Raw genomic sequence first — 22,160 nt, forward strand, 5'->3', positions numbered from 1 at the left:
TGGCGTCTGGGCATGCTGGGAGTTGCAGTTTTGCAACATCTGGAGGTCCACAGTTTGGAGACCACTGTGCCCTTCCAGATGTTGCAAAACTACACATCCTCAGCATGCCCTTACTGTCCAGGAATGCTGGGAGTTGTAGTTCTGTAACATCTGGCCCTTCAGATGTTGCAGAACTACAACTCCCAGCATGCCTGGACAGTTTTGGCATACTGGGAGTTGTAGTTTTGCAACATCTGGAAGGGCACAGATTGGGAACCACTGTATTAGTGGTCTGCAAACTGTAGTCCTCCAGATGTTGCAAACTACAACTCCAAGCATGCTGGGAGTTGTAGTTCGGCAACATCTGGCTCTAAAGATGTTGCCGAACTACTACTCCCAGCATGCCTGAGAATGTTTGGGAGTTGTGGTTTTGCAACAGCTGGAGGCACACTGGTTGGGAAACATTGTTTCCTAATTCAGTGTTTCCCAACCCGTGTGCCTCCAGCTGTTGCAAAACCACAACTCCCAAACATTCTCAGGCATGCTGGGAGTAGTAGTTTTGCAACAGCTGGAGGCCCCCCTGTGAATGTACAGGGTACACTCACATGGGCAGGGGGCTTACAGTGAGTATCAGGCTGCAAGTTTGCGATGCAGCAAATTTTGCGCGGCAGCTCAAACTCGCTGTAATCCCCCGCCCGTGTGACTGTACCCTAAAAACACTACACACCACTACACTAACACAAAATAAAATAAAAAGTAAAAAACACTACATATACACATACCCCTACACAGCCCCCCGCCCCTCCCCAATAAAAATGAAAAACGCCTGGTACGCCACGGTTTCCAAAATGGAGCCTCCAGCTGTTGCAAAACAACAACTCCCAGTATTGCCAGACAGCCGTTGACTGTCCAGGCATGCTGGGAGTTTTGCAACAGCTGGAGGCACCCTGTTTGGGAATCGCTGGCGTAGAATACCCCTATGTCCACCCCTATGCAAATCCCTAATTCAGGCCTCAAATGCGCATGGCGCTCTCACTTTGGAGCCCTGTCGTATTTCAGGGCAACAGTTTAGGGTCACATATGGGGTATCGCCGTACTCGGGAGAAATTGACTAACAAATCTTGGGGGTCTTTTTCTCCTTTCACCCCTTATGAAAAGGTGAAGTTGGGGTCTACACCAGCATGTTAGTGTAAAAAAATAAATTTTTTACACTAACATGCTGGTGTTGCCCCATACTTTTCATTTTGACAAGAGGTAAAAGGGAAAAAAGCGCCACAAAATTTGTAACACAATTTCTCCCGAGTACGGCGATACCCCATATGTGGGCGTAAAGTGTTCTGGGGGCGCACAACAAGGCCCAGAAGGGAGAGTGCGCCATGTACATTTGAGGTGATTTGCACAGGGGTGGCTGATTGTTACAGCGGTTTTGACAAACGCAAAAAAAACAAAACCCCACATGTGACCCCATTTCGGAAACTACACCCCTCATGGAATGTAATGAGGGGTGCAGTGAGAATTTACACCCCACTGGTGTCTGACAGATCTTTGGAACAGTGGGCTGTGCAAATTAAAAATGTTGTACAGCCCACTTATCCACAGATATGACAGACACCAGTGGGGGTAAATGCTCATTTTATGCCTTGTTACGTTCCTCAAGGGGTCTAGTTTCCAAAATGGTATGCCATGTGGGGGTTATTTTGCTGTCCTGGCACCATATGGGCTTCCTAAATGCGACATGCCCCCCGAGCAAAATTTGCTCTCAAAAAGCCAAATATGACTCCTTCTCTTCTGAGCATTGTAGTTCGCCCGTAGTGCACTTCAGGTCAACTTATGGGGTACCTCCATACTCAGAAGAGATGTGGTTACAAATTTTGGGGGGTATTTTCTGCTATTAACCCTTGCAAAAATGTGAAATTTGGGGGGAAACACACATTTTAGTGATTTTTATTTATTTATTTTTTACGTATGCAAAAGTCGTGAAACCCCTGTGGGGTATTAAGGCTCACTTTATTTCTTGTTACGTTCCACAAGGGGTCTAGTTTCCAAAATGGTATGCCATGTGTTTTTTTTTTGCTGTCCTGGCACCATAGGGGCTTCCTAAATGCGACATGCCCCCGAGCAAAATTTGCTCTCAAAAAGCCAAATATGACTCCTTCTCTTCTGAGCATTGTAGTTCACCCATAGTACACCTCAGGTCAACTTATGGGGTACCTTCATACTCAGAAGAGATGGGGTTACAATGTTTGGGGGGTATTTTCTGCTATTAACCCTTGCAAAAATGTGAAATTTGGGGGGAAACACACATTTTAGTGAAATTTTATTTTTATTTTTTTACATATGCAAAAGTCGTAAAACCCCTGTGGGGTATTAAGGCTCGCTTTATTCCTTGTTACGTACCTCAAGGGGTCTAGTTTCCAAAATGGTATGCCATGTGGGGGATTTTTGCTGTTCTGGCACCATAGGGGCTTCCTAAATGCAACATGCCTCCCAAAAACCATTTCAAAAAAACGTACTCTCCAAAATCCCCTTGTCGCTCCTTCGCTTCTGAGCCCTCTACTGCGCCCACCGAACACTTTACATAGACATATGAGGTATGCGCTTACTCGAGAGAAATTGGGCTACAAATATAAGTATACATTTTCTCCTTTTTCCCCTTGTAAAAATTCAAAAATTGGGTCTACAAGAACATGCGAGTGTAAAAAATGGAGATTGTGAATTTTCTCCTTCACTTTGCTGTTATTCCTGTGAAACACCTAAAGGGTTAAAACGCGGACTGAATGTCATTTTGAATACTCTGGGGGGTGCAGTTTTTATAATGGGGTCATTTGTGGGGTATTTCTAATATGAAGACCCTTCAAATCCACTTCAAACCTGAACTGGTCCATGAAAAATTGTGAGTTTGGAAATTTTGTGAAAAATTGGAAAATTGCTGCTGAACTTTGAAGCCCTCTGGTGACTTCCAAAAGTAAAAACACGTAAATTTTATGATGCAAATATAAAGTAGACATATTGTATATGTGAATAAAAAAAGAATTATTTGGAATATCCATTTTCCTTACAAGCAGAGAGCTTCAAAGTTAAAAAAATGCTAAATTTTCAAATTTTTCATAAAATGTTGGGATTTTTCACCAAGAAAGGATGCAAGATACCACAAAATTTTACCACTATGTTAAAGTAGAATATGTCACGAAAAAACAATCTCGGAATCAGAATGATAACTAAAAGCATTCCAGAGTTATTAATGTTTAAAGTGACAGTGGTCAGAATTGCAAAAAATGGCCGGGTCCTGAGGTGTAAAATGGCTGGGTCCTTAAAGGGTTAAAGGGGTACTCCGGTGAAAAACTATTTTTTTTAAAAATCAACTGGTGCCAGAAAGTTAAACAGATTTGTAAATTACTTCTATTAAAAAATCTTAATCCTTCCTGTACTTATTAGCTGCTGAATACTACAGTGGAAATTCTTTTCCGTTTGAAACACAGAGCTGCCTGCTGACATCACGAGCACAGTGCTCTCTGCTGACATCTCTGTCCATTTTAGGAACTGCCAGAGTAAAAGGAAATCCCCATAGCAAACATATGCTGTTCTGGGCAGTTCTTAAAATGGACAGAGATGTCAGCAGAGAGCACTGTGCTCATGATTTCAGCAGACAGCTCTGTGTTTCAAAAAGAAAATAATTTCTGCTGTAGTATTCAGCAGCTAATAAGTACAGGAAGGATTAATATTTTTAATAGAAGTAATTTACAAATCTGTTTAACTTTCTGGCACCAGTTGATTAAAAAAAATAGTTTTTCACCGAAGTACCCCTTTAACAGGTACAAAATAGTACACCACTTAGATGTAGGTATGTGGTATGCACTTATGAGGGGAGAAAAATGCGCTACAGTATGCTTAAAAAAGTATTTGAGTAAAACACCAGCCGGTGATAACTTTTTGCCTGGACTTTCACAGTATCTAGGCCCTTGAGAGTTTATCAGGTACAAAATAGTACACTTCTTATATGTAGGTATGTGGTATGCACTTAAATGCGCTACAGTACGCTTAAATAAGTATTTGTGCACAACAACAGCAGTACACAACAGTCCTGCAGCACACAGTTGCTGTGTACTAAACCCAAAATTATACTCTCTTTCTCAAAGACTATTAGGGATAGATTGCTGAGTATGTATTATACCGTCTACAGACTAGTATAACCAGCAGACCATTTGTTGTGCTAAAAATTTATTCCTCCCTCTTCTGCTTATGTTTCTCCAGCTGAGCCAGCTTGTTAAACACACAGCTCTCTGCCCCTCTATGTAATACAATGCTGTAGACAGTGACTGGGAGGTTCATCGCTGCAGTAAAAAAAGAATTCTGTGAAAAACGCACTGCTCTGTCCAACAGAACGCTGATGTGACTAGGAGGTGAAACACTGCTGGAAAAAGCTTTTCTGTATAACACACACAGGCTGTCCGTCCAATCTCTCTGCAGTGAAAGGATGAAGTGACTAGCCAGAATAGGGTTGCCGATTATATAGGGCTATAACATCACAGGGGTGACTGGCTGCTGATAAGCTGCATCCTACATGTGATTCAGGGTCATCCTGCCTACCCTTGTTCGTGTCTTCCCAGGATTCCTTGCCCCTCAGATTTGGATCCGCCATTTTATATGCCCTGGAGCCTTGACCGCACTAAATGGAGTTTAATGAAGCAATTTGCGGCAATCGCGGCAATATTCGTATTCATTGCAAATAAAAAATTTCTGATATTCATAACAAATTCGGATTCATCAGATTAGATTCGCTCATCTCTAGTGTAAAGCATAACATCTCTGCAGTATGAGACCTCATAAGCAGGCAAGAGGGGTGAAAAATCCTATACTTATTTCTAAAATGTTTAAGTGAGCCAGAGTGGAGCTTATTTTTTAATCATGGATCCATAAAAGTAACCCTTGGGACTTGGAGCAGTGAGACCAGCAAAGGGTCAGGCTGAAGCCTTTATCGCTCCCAAACACAGGGGCTTATAGAATAAATGTCATTCTGTAGATTGATTTACATATACCATTTAAATTTTATGGTATCCCAAAATGAGAGGAAGCAACAGAGAGCGGGAGCAAAAATCCCGCCCTGCACTAAAACAGTAAGCATGTCCTACTTAAGTGTGAGTAAGCCTGGATTCTCTTTATCTGTGCAAACCACATAGGCTTTCTGAGAGAGGAGCTGCTTGTGGTAAAAAAGCAGCAGAGGGCTACTGTGGGCCATCCAGAGTCCTTGTCAAGAATAAATCTGCCAATTCCTCTCACTTGCCAGATGTGGAGGGCACCAGGGGATACGGTATAAATGAGCTGTTATTTAATGGGAGATTATGTTGAATTGTCAACTACTTTTTTCGGCTTCCAACCTTCTGCTTTAAATGCAGATAATTTCTCTTTGTCTTTCTTATTTTTTATTCATATTCCATTTTCTACCCTTTGTTTATGGTCAAAGAGCATAAATACACGATAAATTGTTACCTTCTTACCCTAACTTGCATGGATTTTTCAGGAATTGGACAGAAGTGTCTTGTTGTTTTTTCAAGAAAAAACAACACTATTGTTAATGGGCTCTGTCTGGTATTGCAGATTTTCCTTATTTAAAGTGTATAACCATGGAGAATTGCTGGGACCCCCCTTGATCTTGAAAACAGGATCCTAAGTCTCCTGTGCAATCAGACTAACGGTCTCGTGTACATCACTACTTTATTTCTTGGCCATAACCTGAATCAAATCATAAAAAGTTATTATTTATGAGAATGTGTCATACATGTATTAATTAATTAATTAAATTATTTATTTAAAATTTTTGCTTCATGCTTCATATATAGATAAATCTTCATTTAGTCCATATAAATTATTTTTAATTGAATTACAGAGGATGAAATGTCATAGCTTAGTTTAGCTGTCAGGTCACAGTCAAGGAGTTATTGTTTTCCTTCTCCACTTCATCCATATATTTAGGCCAAAATTATGCCCTACATCGATGCCTTAATGGACACATGGGGGGATATTTATCAAACGATTTAGACTGGTTTTTCCTGTCTAAATTTTGTCGCACAGAAAGTCGCAGTCTAAATATGTGCGACTTTTCTGCGACTTTTGCTGTAGAGGATTTTTAGAACATGATGCATGCAAGTCTATTTTAGACGGAAATGCATTGGAAAATGCATTGGTGCTGAATTTATCAAGTGCAACTTTTGTGCGACAAGTCGCATCTGCCCAAAATACGCTGAAATGTCAGACCATGTTGGAGCAGGTCTAAATGACGTTTAAACTGTAGACCCTGAAGTCTGAGCACAGAATTTATCAAGGGCTGTGAGACCTTTGATAAATTAGGAGCACAATAGACAGGAGACTACCACATACGCTGGTCTATAAGCATACCCAGAATAGACTAGATTAGGAAATGTCCCCCATGGACTTTGGGGGAAATTTCAAGTTTCTCATTATTGCCCAATGAAACTTTCAAAAGACTACAAACTGTTCTTCACATCAGCCTGTCAGGGGTTTCCTGTCAAGAGTGAAGAAGAAGTTGGCATGCAATGGTAGCAAAATGTAAAGAATAAATTGGAGAATTATTGAAATTACGCTTGTTATATAATGCCAATCAACAGGGAAACATAGCTCAGTCTGATACACTTGTTCAACTTATGGTCTAGAGGAAGAGATTTTATTAACTTCCACTTAAGCCCACTATATTGCAATGCTTAATATTTCTTCATTCACCCTGTCCATACAATTTCTTGGCTCCCAAGTAGATTAATCACGTATTGTTGACTATTACCACAGCTGTAACAATTTCTTTATAGGGATTTGTAGCTGAGTTCAGAAACAGGTCTTAATACATCTAGGGCTCCAGTAGGCACCAATCACATTCACTCCTCCACCGTGGCTTCCCTGGTCCATTTGTCTTCTGGCAAAGCGATCAGCGTGAAGCTAAACATTCCTTGTTATTTTTATACATTTCACATAAAACACAACATTTCGCTAACATTGTTGCTTTGTTGGACGGCAAGAAACCAAACAATAAGGGCAGAGGGCAAACAGATCAATGAATGGAATCATGGCGAGTACGCTTGGCTCTGTTTTAAATGCCCCCAATAAAGTCATGCCATCCACTAGTAACAAAATGTTCTGAGATTTCTGGTTGAACGGGAAGTTTTCTGGAGGATGTTTTTTTTACTGCTTTTCTCCTGTAGCAAAAGGCAAAAAGTAAAGTAACAAACAGCTGGTGTTTAATTATTCTGTCTGACTCGATTACAAAACATCAACTAGTTATTTTGATTTGTGTGTAAGCCATGCCATGGGTATACTTAAAAGCATAAGAGGCTGCCAGACTCAGCCGGGCTCTGTTTACACTTACCTCTTAAACATGTGAGGATGCTGATGGCAAGATACCAAGGTTATTATCCCAGTTACTGTCTATTTGTTTTCTCCAAGTAAGAGGTCATTGGGCTCCCACAGTATCTCGGGTTCAGGGTTTATGATTTCATTTAACCAACAAGAATTCAGAAATTAAACATAGCCAACGAGGGGGAGATAAGTGTGAAAAACAACTAAACATCTGAATAAACATAAAGGTATATCAAAGTGTTATTATGGATTTCTATAATACACATTGCATGTTAAGTATATTGAGCAAAGTTTTAGAATAATTGCTAGAAATTGTATATAGAATCCATATGTTCTTGTATAAACCTGGTTGCTGGGTGTGGTGCGAAGTTCTAAATTGGGTGAGAGGGGAGAAAACAAGAAATGAAACAGAGTATATATAGAACTGCACTGCCAAACTTCTGGTTAGGGGGTTGACTACTACTAAATCAATAGCAGCACCTCCTGTCATCAGCCTCATGGAGCGAAGATTGCTCCGTGTCTGATGACTCACAATACAGGGGCCGGAGTATCGTGACATCACGGCTCCGCCCCTCGTGACATCATGTCCCGCCCCCTCAATGCAAGTCTATGGGAGTGGGCATGGCGGCCATCACGCCCCCTCCCATAGACTTGCATTGAGGGGGTGGGCGTGACATCACGGCTCCGCCCCCTCCAGACCCTATATCGGGAGTCATAATACACGGAGTGATCTTTGCTCCATGAGGCTGATGACAGGGGGTGCTGCAGGAGAGATTGCGGTGTGGTATCCCGGTACCGTATTGCATAACGTACCTTGGTTAGGGGTCCCCAAAGTCAGAGTTCCTAGTAACTGTGGGGTTCCGCTTCTTTAGTCATCCCCTAGTCACCCCTCATATAGTTAATGTATTGCTAAAATAAATGTAAATACTGTATAGAAAGTGTATACTTACCTTGCATAGCGTCGCGGGGCCTGCAGGTCATGTGACTGTGGTTTAGTCTCTATGGTAGGTAAAAGGACCTTTGGAGGTTCTGGGTCATGTGATACCCACAATACCTTGTAAAGCTGATTGTCAGATGGTGGCAACCAATCCTAAAACGGCCAGCCCCTGCCCATATAAGGGAGCTGCAGCCAATAGACGCTCTCTTGGGCTCTCATTCCTGCGCTGAAAAGCAAGCAGCATCTCTTTGCTCTTGGGTTGCTGATTCTTTATGAGGAAAGACCTCCGCAACTTACAACGACTGCTACTAGGCCACAGCCTGCCGGCCTCGTCCTGAAACGAAACAGTGAGTTCTTACAAACTTCCCCGCTACTTCTAGCAAGGACCCTGGCCTTAACATAACCCTAAATCCAGCGGATCTGCACATACTAAATCCTACTAAGCTAAAGAACTTACAAAAGTCCCCAACCATACGTCAATCTCAGCTAAGTTGTATATAGACTTTGTTATAAAGACTTTTCCCGTATTCGCATGTTACAGAAAATCTTCAGTAAAGTTTACGCAAGTTTTCAGCAAGGCTCTGGTTGTGGAAAATACTTTATTCTGCATCTACCTATCGCTCTTGGGAAGGGTGGCAATAGGCCAAACCATACAGCATTTAGCCCTCACCCTGGCGTCATGACTCACAATAGTTAATTATAACCATGATATACCTCACAGCAACACCCCAACTGCCATACACCCCCCCCCTCCCCCAAGGCACCACAGCGGGGGTCCCCAGTGGTGGGATCCCTGCGATCAGACATCTTATCCCCTATTCTTTGGATAGGGCTGGAGTACCTCTTTAACTTCAATGTTTTGTTAATCTAAGTGTCACATGATCTGTTATTACATATACACACCTTTTTTAAAGGCCCCAGAGACTGCAACACTTAACCAAGAGGCATCAGTAACCAAACACTGCCATGAAGACCAAGGAACTCTCCAAACAAATAAGGGACAATGCTGTTGAGAAGTACAAGTCAAATGGAAAGAACATGGCACAACAGCAAACCTGCCAAGAGACGGCCGCCCACCAAAATTCATGGACCGGGCAAGGAGGGCATTAATCAGAGAGGCAGCACAGAGGTAACCCTGGAGGAGCTGCAGAGTTCCACAGCAGAGACTGGAGTATCTGTACATAGGACGACAATAAGCCGTACACTCCATAGATTTGGTCTTTATGGCAGATTGGCCAGAAGAAAGCCATTACTTTCAGCTAAAAACAAAAAGGCACTTTTTGAGTTTGCCAAAAGGCATGTAGAAGACTCCCAAAATGTATGGAGGAAGGTGTACTGGTCTGATGAGACTAAAATTGAACTTTTCGGCCATCAAAGAAAACGCTATGTCTGGTGCAAACCCAACACATCACCTCACCCAAAGAACACCATCCCCACAGTGAAACATGGTGGTGGCAGCATCATACTGTGGAGATGTTTTTCAGCAGCCGGAACTGGAAAACTGGTCAGAGTTAAGGGAAAGATGATTGTTGCTAAATACATGGATATTATTGAGCAAAACCTGTACCACTCTGTGCAAGATTTGAGGCTAGGACAGAAGTTTACCTTCCAGCAGGACAATGACCACAAACACACTGCTAAAGCAATACTTGAGTGGTTTAAAGGGGTACTCCGGTGCTTACACATCTTATACCCTATCCAAAGGATAGGGGATAAGATGCCTGATCGCGGGAGTCCCGCAGCTGGGGACGCCCGTGATCCTGCACGCGGCACCCCGTTTGTAATCAGTCCCCGGAGCGTGTTCGCTCCGGGACTGATTACGGTCGACCGCAGGGCCGGCGGCGTGTGACGTCACGCCTCCGCCCCCATGTGACTTCACGCTCCGCCCCTCAATGAAAGCCTACGGGAGGGGGCGTGATAGCTATCACGCCATCTCCCGTAGGCTTGGATTGGGGACGGAGGGTGACTTCACACGATGGCGGGGGCGTTACGTCGCACGCCGCCGACCCTGCGGTCGACCGTAATCAGTCCCAGAGCGAACACGCTCCGGGGACTGATTAAAAACGGGGTGCCGAGTGCATGATCACGGGCGTCCCCAGCTGCGGGACTCCCGCGATCAGGCATCTTATCCCCTATCCTTTGGATAGGGGATAAGATGTGTAAGCACCGGAGTACCCCTTTAAGGAGAAACGTGTAAATGTGTTGGAATGGCCTAGTCAAAGCCCAGATCTCAATCCAATCAAAAATCTATATTCAGACTTAAATATTGCAATCGCAAACCGTCCAACTTGAGGGAGCTGGAGCAGTTTTGCAAGGAGGAATGGGCAAAAATCCCAGTGGTAAGATGTGGCAAGCTCATAGAGACTTATCCAAAGCGACTTGGAGTTGTGATTGCCGCAAAAGGTGGCTCTATAAAGTATTTACTTTAGGAGGGTGAATTGTTATGCACATTGACTTTTTCTGTTATTTTGTCCTATTTGTTGTTTGCTTCACAATAAATAAAAGTTCTGTAAATTAAATGATCAAAATCCTCAAACAATCCATGTTAATTCCAGGTTGTGAGGCACCAAAATACAAAAAAAATTTCAAGGCATTGTACAAGTCCTGTTAACTAGATTAAAGCTCATGCACGGAACCTGTGAACTTGTTAGGTTCATTAAATAAATTATATAGCATATTCTGACGCTAAATAGCAGCACAATTTCTGATATCTAGGCACTAGAAGAAAGACCATACTGGATATCGGAGCCTAGGGGACAGAACAGGGACAGACAGTTTAAACTAAACAAAACAGTCCATTAATTAACAGCACCAGATTAATCAGAATGTATCATACTGTTTGAATGTTGTATACATCGTAAAGTTAAAGCCATCTTGTACGTCAGTTTTTCCAAAACGGAGCCTCCAGCTGTTGCAAAATAAGAACTCCCAGTATTGCCGGACAGCCATTGACTATCCAGGCATGTTCTGAGTTTTGCAACAGCTGGAGGCACCCTGTTTGGGGAAAACTGACGTACAGTATTTTTGGTGGAGAAGGCAAGTGTAACACTTTTTCTCCTTTTACCCCATATGAAAAGTTAAAGTTGTTTTTATTATTTTTTTCACTAACATGCTTGTGTTGCCCCACAAAATTTGTAACACATTTTCTCCCAAGTACGGAAATAACCCATATGTGGGCGTAAAATGCTCTGCGGGCGCACAACAAGGCTCAGGAGTGAGAGCGCACTGTGTACATTTGAGGCCTAAACTGGTGATTTGCACAGGGGTGGCTGCTGGTTACAGCGGTTCTAACATAAATGCAAAAAAATTAATATCCACATGTGACCCCATTTTGGAAACTACACCCCTCATATAAAACGTAACAAGGGGTATAGTGAGCCTTAACACCCCACAGGTGTCTGACAGATTTTTGGACCAGTGGTCCATGAAAATTAAAAACTTAATTTTTCATTTGGACACCCCACTGTTACAAAGATCTGTCAAATGCCAGTGGGGTGTAAATGCTCACTGCACCCCTTGTTACGTTCCTTGAGGGGTGTAGTTTCCCAAATAGTATGCCATGTGGGGTGTTGTTCTCTATTCTTGCACCATGGGGGCTTCCTAAATGTGACATGCCCCCAAAAAAACATTTCAGCAAAATTTGCTTTCCAAAAGCCCAATGTCGCTCCTTCCCTTCTGAGCCCTCTAGTGCACCCGCAGATCACTTTACATCCACATATGAGGTATTGCCTTACTCGAGAGAAATGGGGTTTCAAATTTTGTAGGACATTTTCACCTATTACCCCTTGTGAAAATGAAAAATTTGGGGTAACGTCCAACTTCAACGCAAAGTCATCAAACACCTGTGGGGTGTTAAGGCTCACTGTACCCCTTGTTATGTTCCTTGAGGGGTGTAGTTTCCCAAATAGTATGCCATGTGGGGTGTTTTTTGCTGTTGTGGCACCATGGGGGCTTCCTAATTGTGACATGCCCCGCAAAAACCATGTCAGAAAAATGTGCTCTTTAAAATCTCATTGTCGCTCCTTCCCTTCTGAGCCCACAAAGCACTTTACATCCACATATGAGGTATTTCCTTTCTCGAGAGAAATAGGGTTACAAATTTTGGGGGTCTGTTTCTCCCTTTACCCCTTGTAAAAATAAAAAAAATATGGGTCTACAAGAACATGTTAGTGTAAAAAATGAAGATTTTGAATTTTTGTCTCCGCTTTGCTGCTATTCCTATGAAACACCTAAAGGGTTAAACACCTAGAGGGGTGCAGTTTTCATAATGTGGTAATTTATGGGGTATTTCTAACATAAAGACCCTGAAATTAACTTCAAAACTGAACTGGTCCCTGAAAAATTCAGATTTTGAAATTTACTTGAAAAATTGGAAAATTGCTGCAAAATTTTGAAGCCCTCTGATGTCTTCAAAAAAGTAAAAACATGTCAACTTTATAATGTTAACATAAAGTAGACATATTGTATATGTGAATCAATATATCATTTATTTGGTATGTCTATTTTCCTTACAAGCACAGAGCTTCAAAATTGTAAAATTTTTCATGAAATGTTTGAATTTTTCACCGAGATGATCCAAGTATCAAAGAAAATGTATGAAAAAAGTAGAATATGTCACGAAAAAACTATCTCAGAATCAAATTTATAAGTAAAAGCATGCCAGTGTTATTAACCCCTTAAGGACCGGGGTTTTTTCCGTTTTTGCATTTTCGTTTTTTGCTCCTTGCCTTTAAAAAATCATAACTCTTTCAATTTTGCACCTAAAAATCCATATGATGGCTTATTTTTTGCGCCACCAATTCTACTTTGTAATGACGTCAGTCATTTTGCCCAAAAATCTACGGTGAAACGGAAAAAAAAATCATTGTGCGACAAAATTGAAAAAAAACGCTGTTTTGTAAATTTTGGGGGCTTCCGTTTCTACGTAGTACATTTTTCGGTAAAAATGACACCTTATCTTTATTCTGTAGGTCCATACGATTAAAATGATACCCTACTTATATAGGTTTGATTTTGTCGGACTTCTGTAAAAAATCATAACAACATGCAGGAAAATTAATACGTTTAAAATTGTCATCTTCTGACCCCTATAACTTTTTTTATTTTTCCGTGTATGGGGCAGTATGAGGGCTCATTTTTTGCGCCATGATCTGAAGTTTTTAACGGTACCATTTTTGCATTGATAGTGCATTTTTGGTCAATAAGTCCTATTTTGGACTTTGGAATTTTTTTGCGCGCACGCCATTGACCGAGCGGTTTAATTAATTATATATTTTTATAATTCGGACATTTCCGCACGCGGTGATACCATATATGTTTATTTTTATTTACACTGTGTTTTTTTTTTTTATTGGAAAAGGGGGGTGATTCAAACTTTTAATAGGGGAGGAGTTAAATGATCTTTATTCACTTTTTTTCCACTTTTTTTTCCACTTTTTTTTTGCAGTGTTATAGGTCCCATAGGGACCTATAATACTGCACACACTGATCTCCTATGCTGATCACTGGTTTCTCATAAGAAACCAGTGATCAACGATTCTGCCGCATGACTGCTCATGCCTGGATCTCAGGCACTGAGCAGTCATTCGGCGATCGGACAGCGAGGAGGCAGGTAGGGGCCCTCCCGCTGTCCTGTCAGCTGTTCGGGATTCCGCGATTAGCCGCGGCTATCCCGAACAGCCCGACTGAGCTAGCCGGCAACTTTCACTTTTAGCCGCGCGGCTCAGCTCTGAGCGCGCGGCTAAAGGGTTAATATCGCGCGGCGCCGTGATCGGCGCTGCGCGCTATTAGAGGCAGGTCCCGGCTTCACTATGACGCCGGGCCCGCCGTGATATGACGCGGGGTTACTGTGTAACCCCGCGTTATATCAGGAGAGCAGGGCCAAGGACGTACCGGTACGTCCTTGGTCCTTAAGGGGTTAATGCATAAAGTGATAGAGGTCGGATTTGCAAAAAATGCTCCCTTCCTTAGGGTCATAATGGGCTCCGTCCCCAAGGGGTTAAGGCCCCAGTCACACAGGGAAATTTCCCAGCGGAGAAAAACGGGAGAAACATTTAGCTTGGAAATTCAGTTGCAGCAGTAGTTTTAATGGAATTTTGCTGAACTACACACAAACTGCACAGAAATCGTGATTTTACACTTTGCAAAAAGAATTGATATGTCAATTGTCTACCGAGATGGCACATTTCCAAATTATCCTAGCACCAAGTTGTTCTGCCTGAATTTTTCCGGATGCAAATTCCACCATGTGAATGGGTGATCGACACAGTAGGATTATAGGTTGAACTTGATGGACTGTCTTCTTTTTTTTTTTTTTTTTTTTTTTTTTACTATGTAACTGTGAATTTGCGCCAGTGTACAACATTGCCACACACAGAACAAGCCTCTGTATACTGTAATTGAACTTAATTGAACTCTGCTACATCTATAAGGCTGCATTTCACTGCAGTTTTTGAGTCAAAGCCATAATTACATTCAAAAGAAATGGGAAATATAAGAAAGGACTTACTGTATATTTCCTGTTGGATCCACCTTCGGCTTTGGCTCAAAAACTGGAATGGCAGTTTTTAGAAAAACAAAACTGTTACATGAAAATGCAGCCTAATATTTACCTTTTAAAATTTCTTTTTAGCCAAATTTATGATCTGTATCATCCATATGTCGTTTCATGAGCAACATACTTCAATAAATTGTCCTCTGATTGGCTTTCAAGTAAATTGCACGTGACTTTTCTATTTGATCGTTTCCGTAAGGGTAGAGTCACATGTAGCATATTTAATGCTGCATATTTCTGTGCTAGAAAAGTCTATGTGAGTAATAATAAACCCCCATAGTCTGTGCTAGCACAGACATTCGCAGAGTATAAGCTACATGTGACCCTACCCTAAAATTGTATTTTAACTGAACTCCACAGGTTTGGTAGTACAGAAAAAAAAAAAAAGAAAAAAAGAAAAAAAAAAAAAGAAAAAAAGAAAAAAAAAATTATATTACAACATACACTAAATCAATTTTGTGTATCCAGGTAGAGTCTCTTATCGGAACCACCTAGAACTAGAAGCGGGTGCAAATGGGGTATAGTTCACATGGAGCGGGTGCGTTATGCCTTAGCCGCAATGAATGACTTGGGTGCAAAGGCATCACAGAAACAGGAATAAACGATGATCGACTAGGTAGAAGAATGTAACACAGCACTCACCAGGTATTTCATTCAAAGGTGCATCTTCTTTATTGAGTTAAAAGTCCAGCGGTATACACAGGCACATTTACCTGCTCCACCCCCGCTGGACTTTTAACTTAATAAAGAAGATGCACCTTTGAATGAGATACCTGGTGAGTGCTGTGTTACACTCGTCTACCTAGCCGATCATCAATCAATGTTGTGGCGTGCGGCCAGTTATATGGCATTTTTTATATAATCTGTTTGTTGAAACAGATTGCCCCACCTGCAGTGTTCTGTCAGATAATTTATGTTCGTGAAAAATGACCACAGATACCACAGCTTCATTATTTTTACTAAATCACAACAGGTATAACACAAGACCAGATTTCAGAATAAAGAATATGTGCATATGGATTTTATGTCTTTAGATATAGACAAAGTGCATTTCACCATGTTCGGAAAATGTTTGTCAAAAATTGTTGTTTTTATTTAAACCTCTTTCCCGTGGTCCCCAATAAATATATGTATAAAAGGCCTTCCCAACTAATACATAATACTTCAATAAGCTGTGAGATCTTGTGGGCTCTCCTTTGGATCTAAAACAGTGGTCTCCAAACTGTGGACCCCCGGATGTTGCAAAACTACAACTTCCAGCATGCCCAGACAGCCAACGGCTGTCTGGGCATACTGGGAGTTGTAGTTTTGCAACATCCGGGGGTCCACAGTTTGAAGACCGCTGCTCTAGATGCCTCTGCAACCTCTGCACCCTTTAGGCTATGTTCACACGGCAGAATGTCCGTGCGGAATTCTGCATGACATTCCGCAGCAGCAGAGTCCCATTGATTTCATTGGCATTCTGCTGCACTGTTCCAGATGTTTCTGGCGCAGAAACTCAGATTCCGGCGTCCACAGAAAGAATAGTCAAGTCTATCCTTTTTGCAGGGTCCGCAACGAAATGCATTGCAATCTATGAGACGGCGCATTTCCAAGCGGTCATAGTGCCCGCCAGATAGTCAAATGTGCGGACTGTCCACACCTGATTATCATTTTTCGCCTGCATGAACATAGCCTTATAGTTATGCCCCTGTTCATAACCATCACCACAGTTCTGACCTGGTTGCCACCCAACTTTTATTAGGTCCAGTATTTATACACTCTACATCTATATCACAACCACAACTAGGCAAGACACCAAAGCTAAGTAACAACCCCACTGTTAGACTGTTAGAATTCTGGCAATATTGGTTGTGAAATACATAACTACTTTAAATACATAAACCAATAAAAATAAATATCCCTATTAACATAAAGTTTATGTTTATTCATTAAAAGACAAAACAAGGGCTGATTTTTTTTTTGCAAAGTAAAAATGAGAAAAACTAAATAAAACTATTTTTTTATATATATATTTTTTTTAATAATAAATAAAAATCGGTTCACTGTTCAAATAAAAATGTCCACTTCCTAGAACTGTAGAACAAGCTCTGGTTTCATCTTTCTGCTCTCTAGCTCAGATTTTACGGGCAGGATCTCATATATATATATATATTTTTTTTTTTCTTTCTTTTTTTAATTTTAGATTCACAGATATAAAAGATTCATCGGGGAAACTTGACCTCAACCTGCTTTCCCCATCTAAGAAGGACTACTGGGCTATGTTAGCATACAACCGTTCCAAGCTCTGCAATGTTCTCTTCTCCAAGGAATTGAACCACCGTCTGTCTCCTCATGGGGTGACGTCCAATGCGGTGCATCCAGGAAACATGATGTATTCGTCCATTCATAGGAACTGGTGGGGGTACAGGTTGCTGTTTGGTTTGGTTCGACCCTTTACGAAGTCCATGGTGAGTGAAGTTCTTCTTTACATATTGTTAGGATCAAAGTGGATTGAAAATCCAGATGTATATATTTTCATCGCCCTCTCTGCCTTTGATACCGGCAAGGTTTATTTCAGTGGTTTATGGTGCTTTGACGCCGTAATAAGCTCAGAACAATCCCTACTGCAGCTTCCAACACTTTCTTCCTGTGCAGTAGAGATCTTGCTCCTTCTGATAATTACTCAACGATCTGCAGTACATTCATCTGAGGAGCTGGAGACAAGAGAAATGTGATACAATAAAATTATGGGATTTGGCTTTTTTAGAATAGTATGGGGAAAAATGGAATTGAAAAACATTGCAGACTTTGGCTGTAGATCTTATTGGAATTACTGCCATAGAAAACTTTGGAGAGGTGTGATAGTACGTCATGATGACCTCTCCTATATTCTGGTCATTAACTGCAAAGAATTAAAATGCATGAGGTTTTTATTACTTTTGTGTGTTTAGGAAATGTTTCATTCATTTATAGTATTTAATTATTGCATCTAACAGATGCTGTACGGTCTAGTCACTGATAACCTTTAAAGCCCTCTTTGAATGTGTTAGTGAAGTGAAGTTAAGTTATTCTTTTAAAGGGGTATTCCAGGAAAAAACTTTTTTGTATATATCAACTGGCTCCAGAAAGTTAAACAGATTTGTAAATTACTTCTATTAAAAAATCTTAATCCTTTCAGTACTTATGAGTTTCTGAAGTTAAGGTTGTTCTTTTCTGTCTAAGTCCTCTCTGATGACACCTGTCTCGGGAAACACCCAGTTTAGAAGCAAATCCTCATAGCAAACCTCTTCTAAACTGGGCGTTTCCCGAGACAGGTGTCATCAGAGAGGACTTAGACAGACAAGAACAACCTTAACTTCAGAAGCTCATAAGTACTGAAAGGATTGAGATTTTTTAATAGAAGTAATTTACAAATCTGTTTAACTTTCTGGAGCCATTTGATATATATAAAAAATTATTTTCCTGGAATACCCCTTTAATGTTTGACTCCACTATATGTGCATAGGAAAAATCATTGGATGGAAACTGAATTAACATTATAAGGTATAAAGATTAAAGGGGTTGTCCCGTTAACAAAGATAGGTCTAAAGCAATACATTATGTGAAAATAAACAGATTTAAAATGTCAAAGCGATATAGACGTACTAATCCCCAATATGCCTGCAATGTTTTGATAACCTGCTGCCCTTGGTAACCACTCACTGAGGTGGTCACACATGCTTAGTTCAACTAAAGTCTTCTGAAAGTATTGGCAGTTTGTCTCCCCTGTGCATGTAAGCAAGGGGGATTGTGGGCAAGTGTGTGCAATGTTACATAGTTAGTACGGTCGAAAAAAGACATATGTCCATCAAGTTCAACCAGGGAATTAAGGGGTAGGGGTGTGGCGCGATATTGGGGAAGGGATGAGATTTTATATTTCTTCATAAGCATTAATCTTATTTTGTTCCAGGAATGTATCTAATCCTGTTTTAAAGCTGTTAATTGTTCCTGCTGTGACCAGTTCCTGAGGTAGACCGTTCCATAAATTCACAGTCCTCACGGTAAAGAAGGCGTGTCGCCCCTTGAGACTAAACTTTTTTTTCTCCAGACGGAGGGAGTGCCCCCTCGTCCTTTGGGGGGGTTTAACCTGGAACAGTTTTTCTCCATATTTTTTGTATGGTAACAGCAGGGTCACAGTTCAGAGAGGAATCCGATGTGATACACACCAACTAGGCTTTGTGGAAAAACCCTTTCAAGATTAAATGTCGATAAAGAAAAATATTAAAATAGCTTGATTTGTTGTTACAGCTGTTTTTGGATTTCTGTGATATCCAGCAGTATTATTATGAGCACAGTAGGGGCGATTCCATCTAAAAAAGTAATGACATAACACAAGGATTTGCTATTGCTTTAAAATCATTGGGGATCCTATTTGAGACCCTCACGATTTGAGAAAGAGCCTTTCCCTGCCTAGCAGTGCCCAGCCACCCGCTGTGCTGGAAAACTGCAGCACAACTCAGTTCATGTGAATGTGCTTGGCTTCGTGACTCTGCATGGTTGTTAGAAGCCCCGCTGTACAGGAAATAACTGAAGGGGCCTCAGTCCTGAATCAGAGCTGCATTCCCTTTATTCTCTGTGTCAATGTTGACAAATCCTAGCAATATGCTGTCGCTATATAAGGCAGCAACTGTACCGCTCACTTCCCCGACCAATAACCAGAAAACCTTCGCAGGGACACGCCGGTCCCGCCCTTGGCTTTAAACCACAAATAGAAGGAAAGATTGTCCAGGGCCAGGCATTCAGGTAAAAGCTTGCTTTTATTTTGGACAATCGAACAGAAGTCACTGACAGGGGAAAATGTCTGACGCTTTTCGCACCTAGGTGCTTAATCGTAGTCTACGATTAAGCACCTAGGTGCAAAACGCGTCAGACATTGTCCTCTGTCAGTGACTTCTGTTGGATTATCCAAAATAAAAGCAAGCTTTTTCCTGCACGCCTGGCGCTGGACAATCTTTCCTTCTATCTGTCGCTATATGACATGAAAATAAATCAACAGGCGTTTGTTTCTTATACCTTCCATCCATGTGTTCTTGAGGAACTTAGATCAGTTACTACAAAACTTGTTATTGTTTTGCTTTGAAGACTCATTACATTAAAGTATGGTACCAATGCAGTAGTGAAAATCAATGTCCTAAACAGATGAAGGGCTTTGTCTATCAATTTTTACTACACTGAAATCAATGAACATGTGGACACTGGTTGCCCTGATGGAACAACCCTTTAAGTTTTATGGCGGCCCCTTTAAGTAGTATAGTCTAACATTGTGGGTCTCAAGGTTATTCCCCTGTGAACATATGTCTTTTTTATTGGGGCTCAAGTGTAATACCTGTCATCAGATCCTACATCTCCAGGACTATGATAGGCAACATGCCAGCTTGTATATCATTTGAAGTTTCTTTGATGTGTATGAAGCAAGGATCTCAAAATAAAGCAAAGCTGTGAGCCCAAGTACTATTATCACACACTCAGTGCAGTCTTTAATAGAAAGACATATTTTTTTTGGCAGCAGAGGGAGTTGAAAGAATATCAAGTGTTAGGGGGCAGCAAGCGCTTAGCAGATGTTACATCGAACTAAAATTAATAACAAAAAAAAACCTCCTTTCTAACATTTGAAATTGGGTCAGGTTTGTTGAAGTTCTGAGACTATTGGGTTACGTTTCCTGTTTCGGTGCAAAGCCAGCCATTGTGCAAGAACTTTAACAGATGTGCTGTTCCCCTTTTTAATAGATGGGAATAAAAACTCTGGTTCTGTTGCAGAGTTATAAATTACAGTTAGAAAGCTCAAGCTGTCACTGCGTTAACCTTAACTCGCCAGAGCAGCGGGATTCTGCCCTGGAATAACCTGATGCCGAAAGATTTATAACTTAAAAAATGTAACAGATTCCAGAAAGGATGGAGATGTGTTGACTGCTCTGTCAGACAGAGATGAACATTTAGGATTCTGTGCAGAGAAAACATTTTTCTTACCTACAGTCTGATTCTTTTGGGATTGATCCCACAAAATGGTAGAGTATCTGCATTATTCTGGCCGGTCCTACAGAATAGATGACAGAACAGTTAATTTAAGGGGGTTAGAGAATTTTATTTACTGGGTGCACCTTTATATGTCTGCCTTATGGATAGACGAAACAATGACCGATATCATTATCTATACACTAGCAAAACCATATAATCAAATGACCATTGTGCACAGATTACTGCAAATGGATATCATGTTATGTAATATTATTGTACCATGTTATACTATATGTGTATTATAAATATTAAAAAGGGGTTGTTTTGATGATACAGCCTCTGTCATGTTGACAAGCATCATGTTATAGAGCAGAAGGAGACAAGCTGATTGAGTGATTTATGTGTGTCAACTATTGTTTGGTTAGAAACGTTTTGGTATATTTGTCAATAGTTTATATCTCTGCTCATTCTAACCTTAGGAGTCCTGTTGACCGTCCTACTTAGTGAGCTCCAGCCTTACAGTATACGTATGCATTGAATTATAGCTGGCAATAACTGAGTATAACTGAACACTGAACCCCGAAGCCCAGAGAAGAAACATAAAATACAAGGGGTCCTTATTCTTACTTGCTGTAGAGGAAAAGACCTGACCCACATGTAGATCAAAAGGCTAATTTCTCCTGCTCCAAATGAGCTCCCCCATTATCACCTCAACATACCCAAGAGTGGAAAGGAATATTAATCATATCAGACTTACACTTTAAATATGTCTGTATCACTTGGTAGATCCATGTTAGTCTGCTAAACGTAGAGCATGTACCTTGACATTGATGTTTGTATGTATTTTTTAGTTTAGCTATTTAAGAATGTTTTTATTATACATTTTTTTTATCTGGGCTGGTTCCCGAATGGTTATTTATTTGGTGGAGGTCAACTGCTAATACAAGACATATGCTGCCAAAATTCCTGGTACAATTAATTTTATAATTGGAAAAAACGCATCAGTGTTTCATGGTTTTGTTTTTCTTTATTTATTTTTTTGGGGTCTTCTTAATTTAGCTTGTACCTTCTGTCTGATGTTTCACATGTTCTTGGGACTCTAACAAAGGAGCACATGGTCAGGAGCTATCTTTGTTTCGTTCTCTTTCCCAAAACTACAACAATTGTTGTAATCGGCAAGATTACACCACCACAACAAATGTCGTAGACGGCAGGATTACACTACCACAAATGGTAACACTATCTTATCAGCTCCTTCTGCTGTATAAAATGATATTGACAGATCAGATTGTATGTTTAACATGAAAGGTCCCCTTTAAATACTATATTTGTATATAGATAAAGACTAAAGGC

At 40.9% G+C, this 22,160-nt stretch overlaps 1 protein-coding gene across 8 annotated transcripts in view; it reads left to right on the plus strand.

Moving 5' to 3' along the window:
• The window catches only part of WWOX (WW domain containing oxidoreductase), a 1,139,839-nt gene that overhangs the window by 400,296 nt on the left and 717,383 nt on the right, over nucleotides 1-22,160 (plus strand). For all 8 annotated transcript variants that reach the window (XR_008845171.1, XM_056526118.1, XM_056526119.1 and 5 more), the window contains exon 9: nucleotides 17,017-17,281. Coding sequence is in view for 7 of the 8 variants with exons in the window: in XM_056526118.1 (XP_056382093.1) it covers nucleotides 17,017-17,281 (265 nt within the window). In the remaining variant the exon portion in view is untranslated. The remainder of the gene's footprint in view (nucleotides 1-17,016; nucleotides 17,282-22,160) is intronic.

The sequence above is a fragment of the Hyla sarda genome, chromosome 6, assembly GCF_029499605.1.
Source record: "Hyla sarda isolate aHylSar1 chromosome 6, aHylSar1.hap1, whole genome shotgun sequence".
Taxonomy (NCBI): Eukaryota; Metazoa; Chordata; class Amphibia; order Anura; family Hylidae; genus Hyla; species Hyla sarda.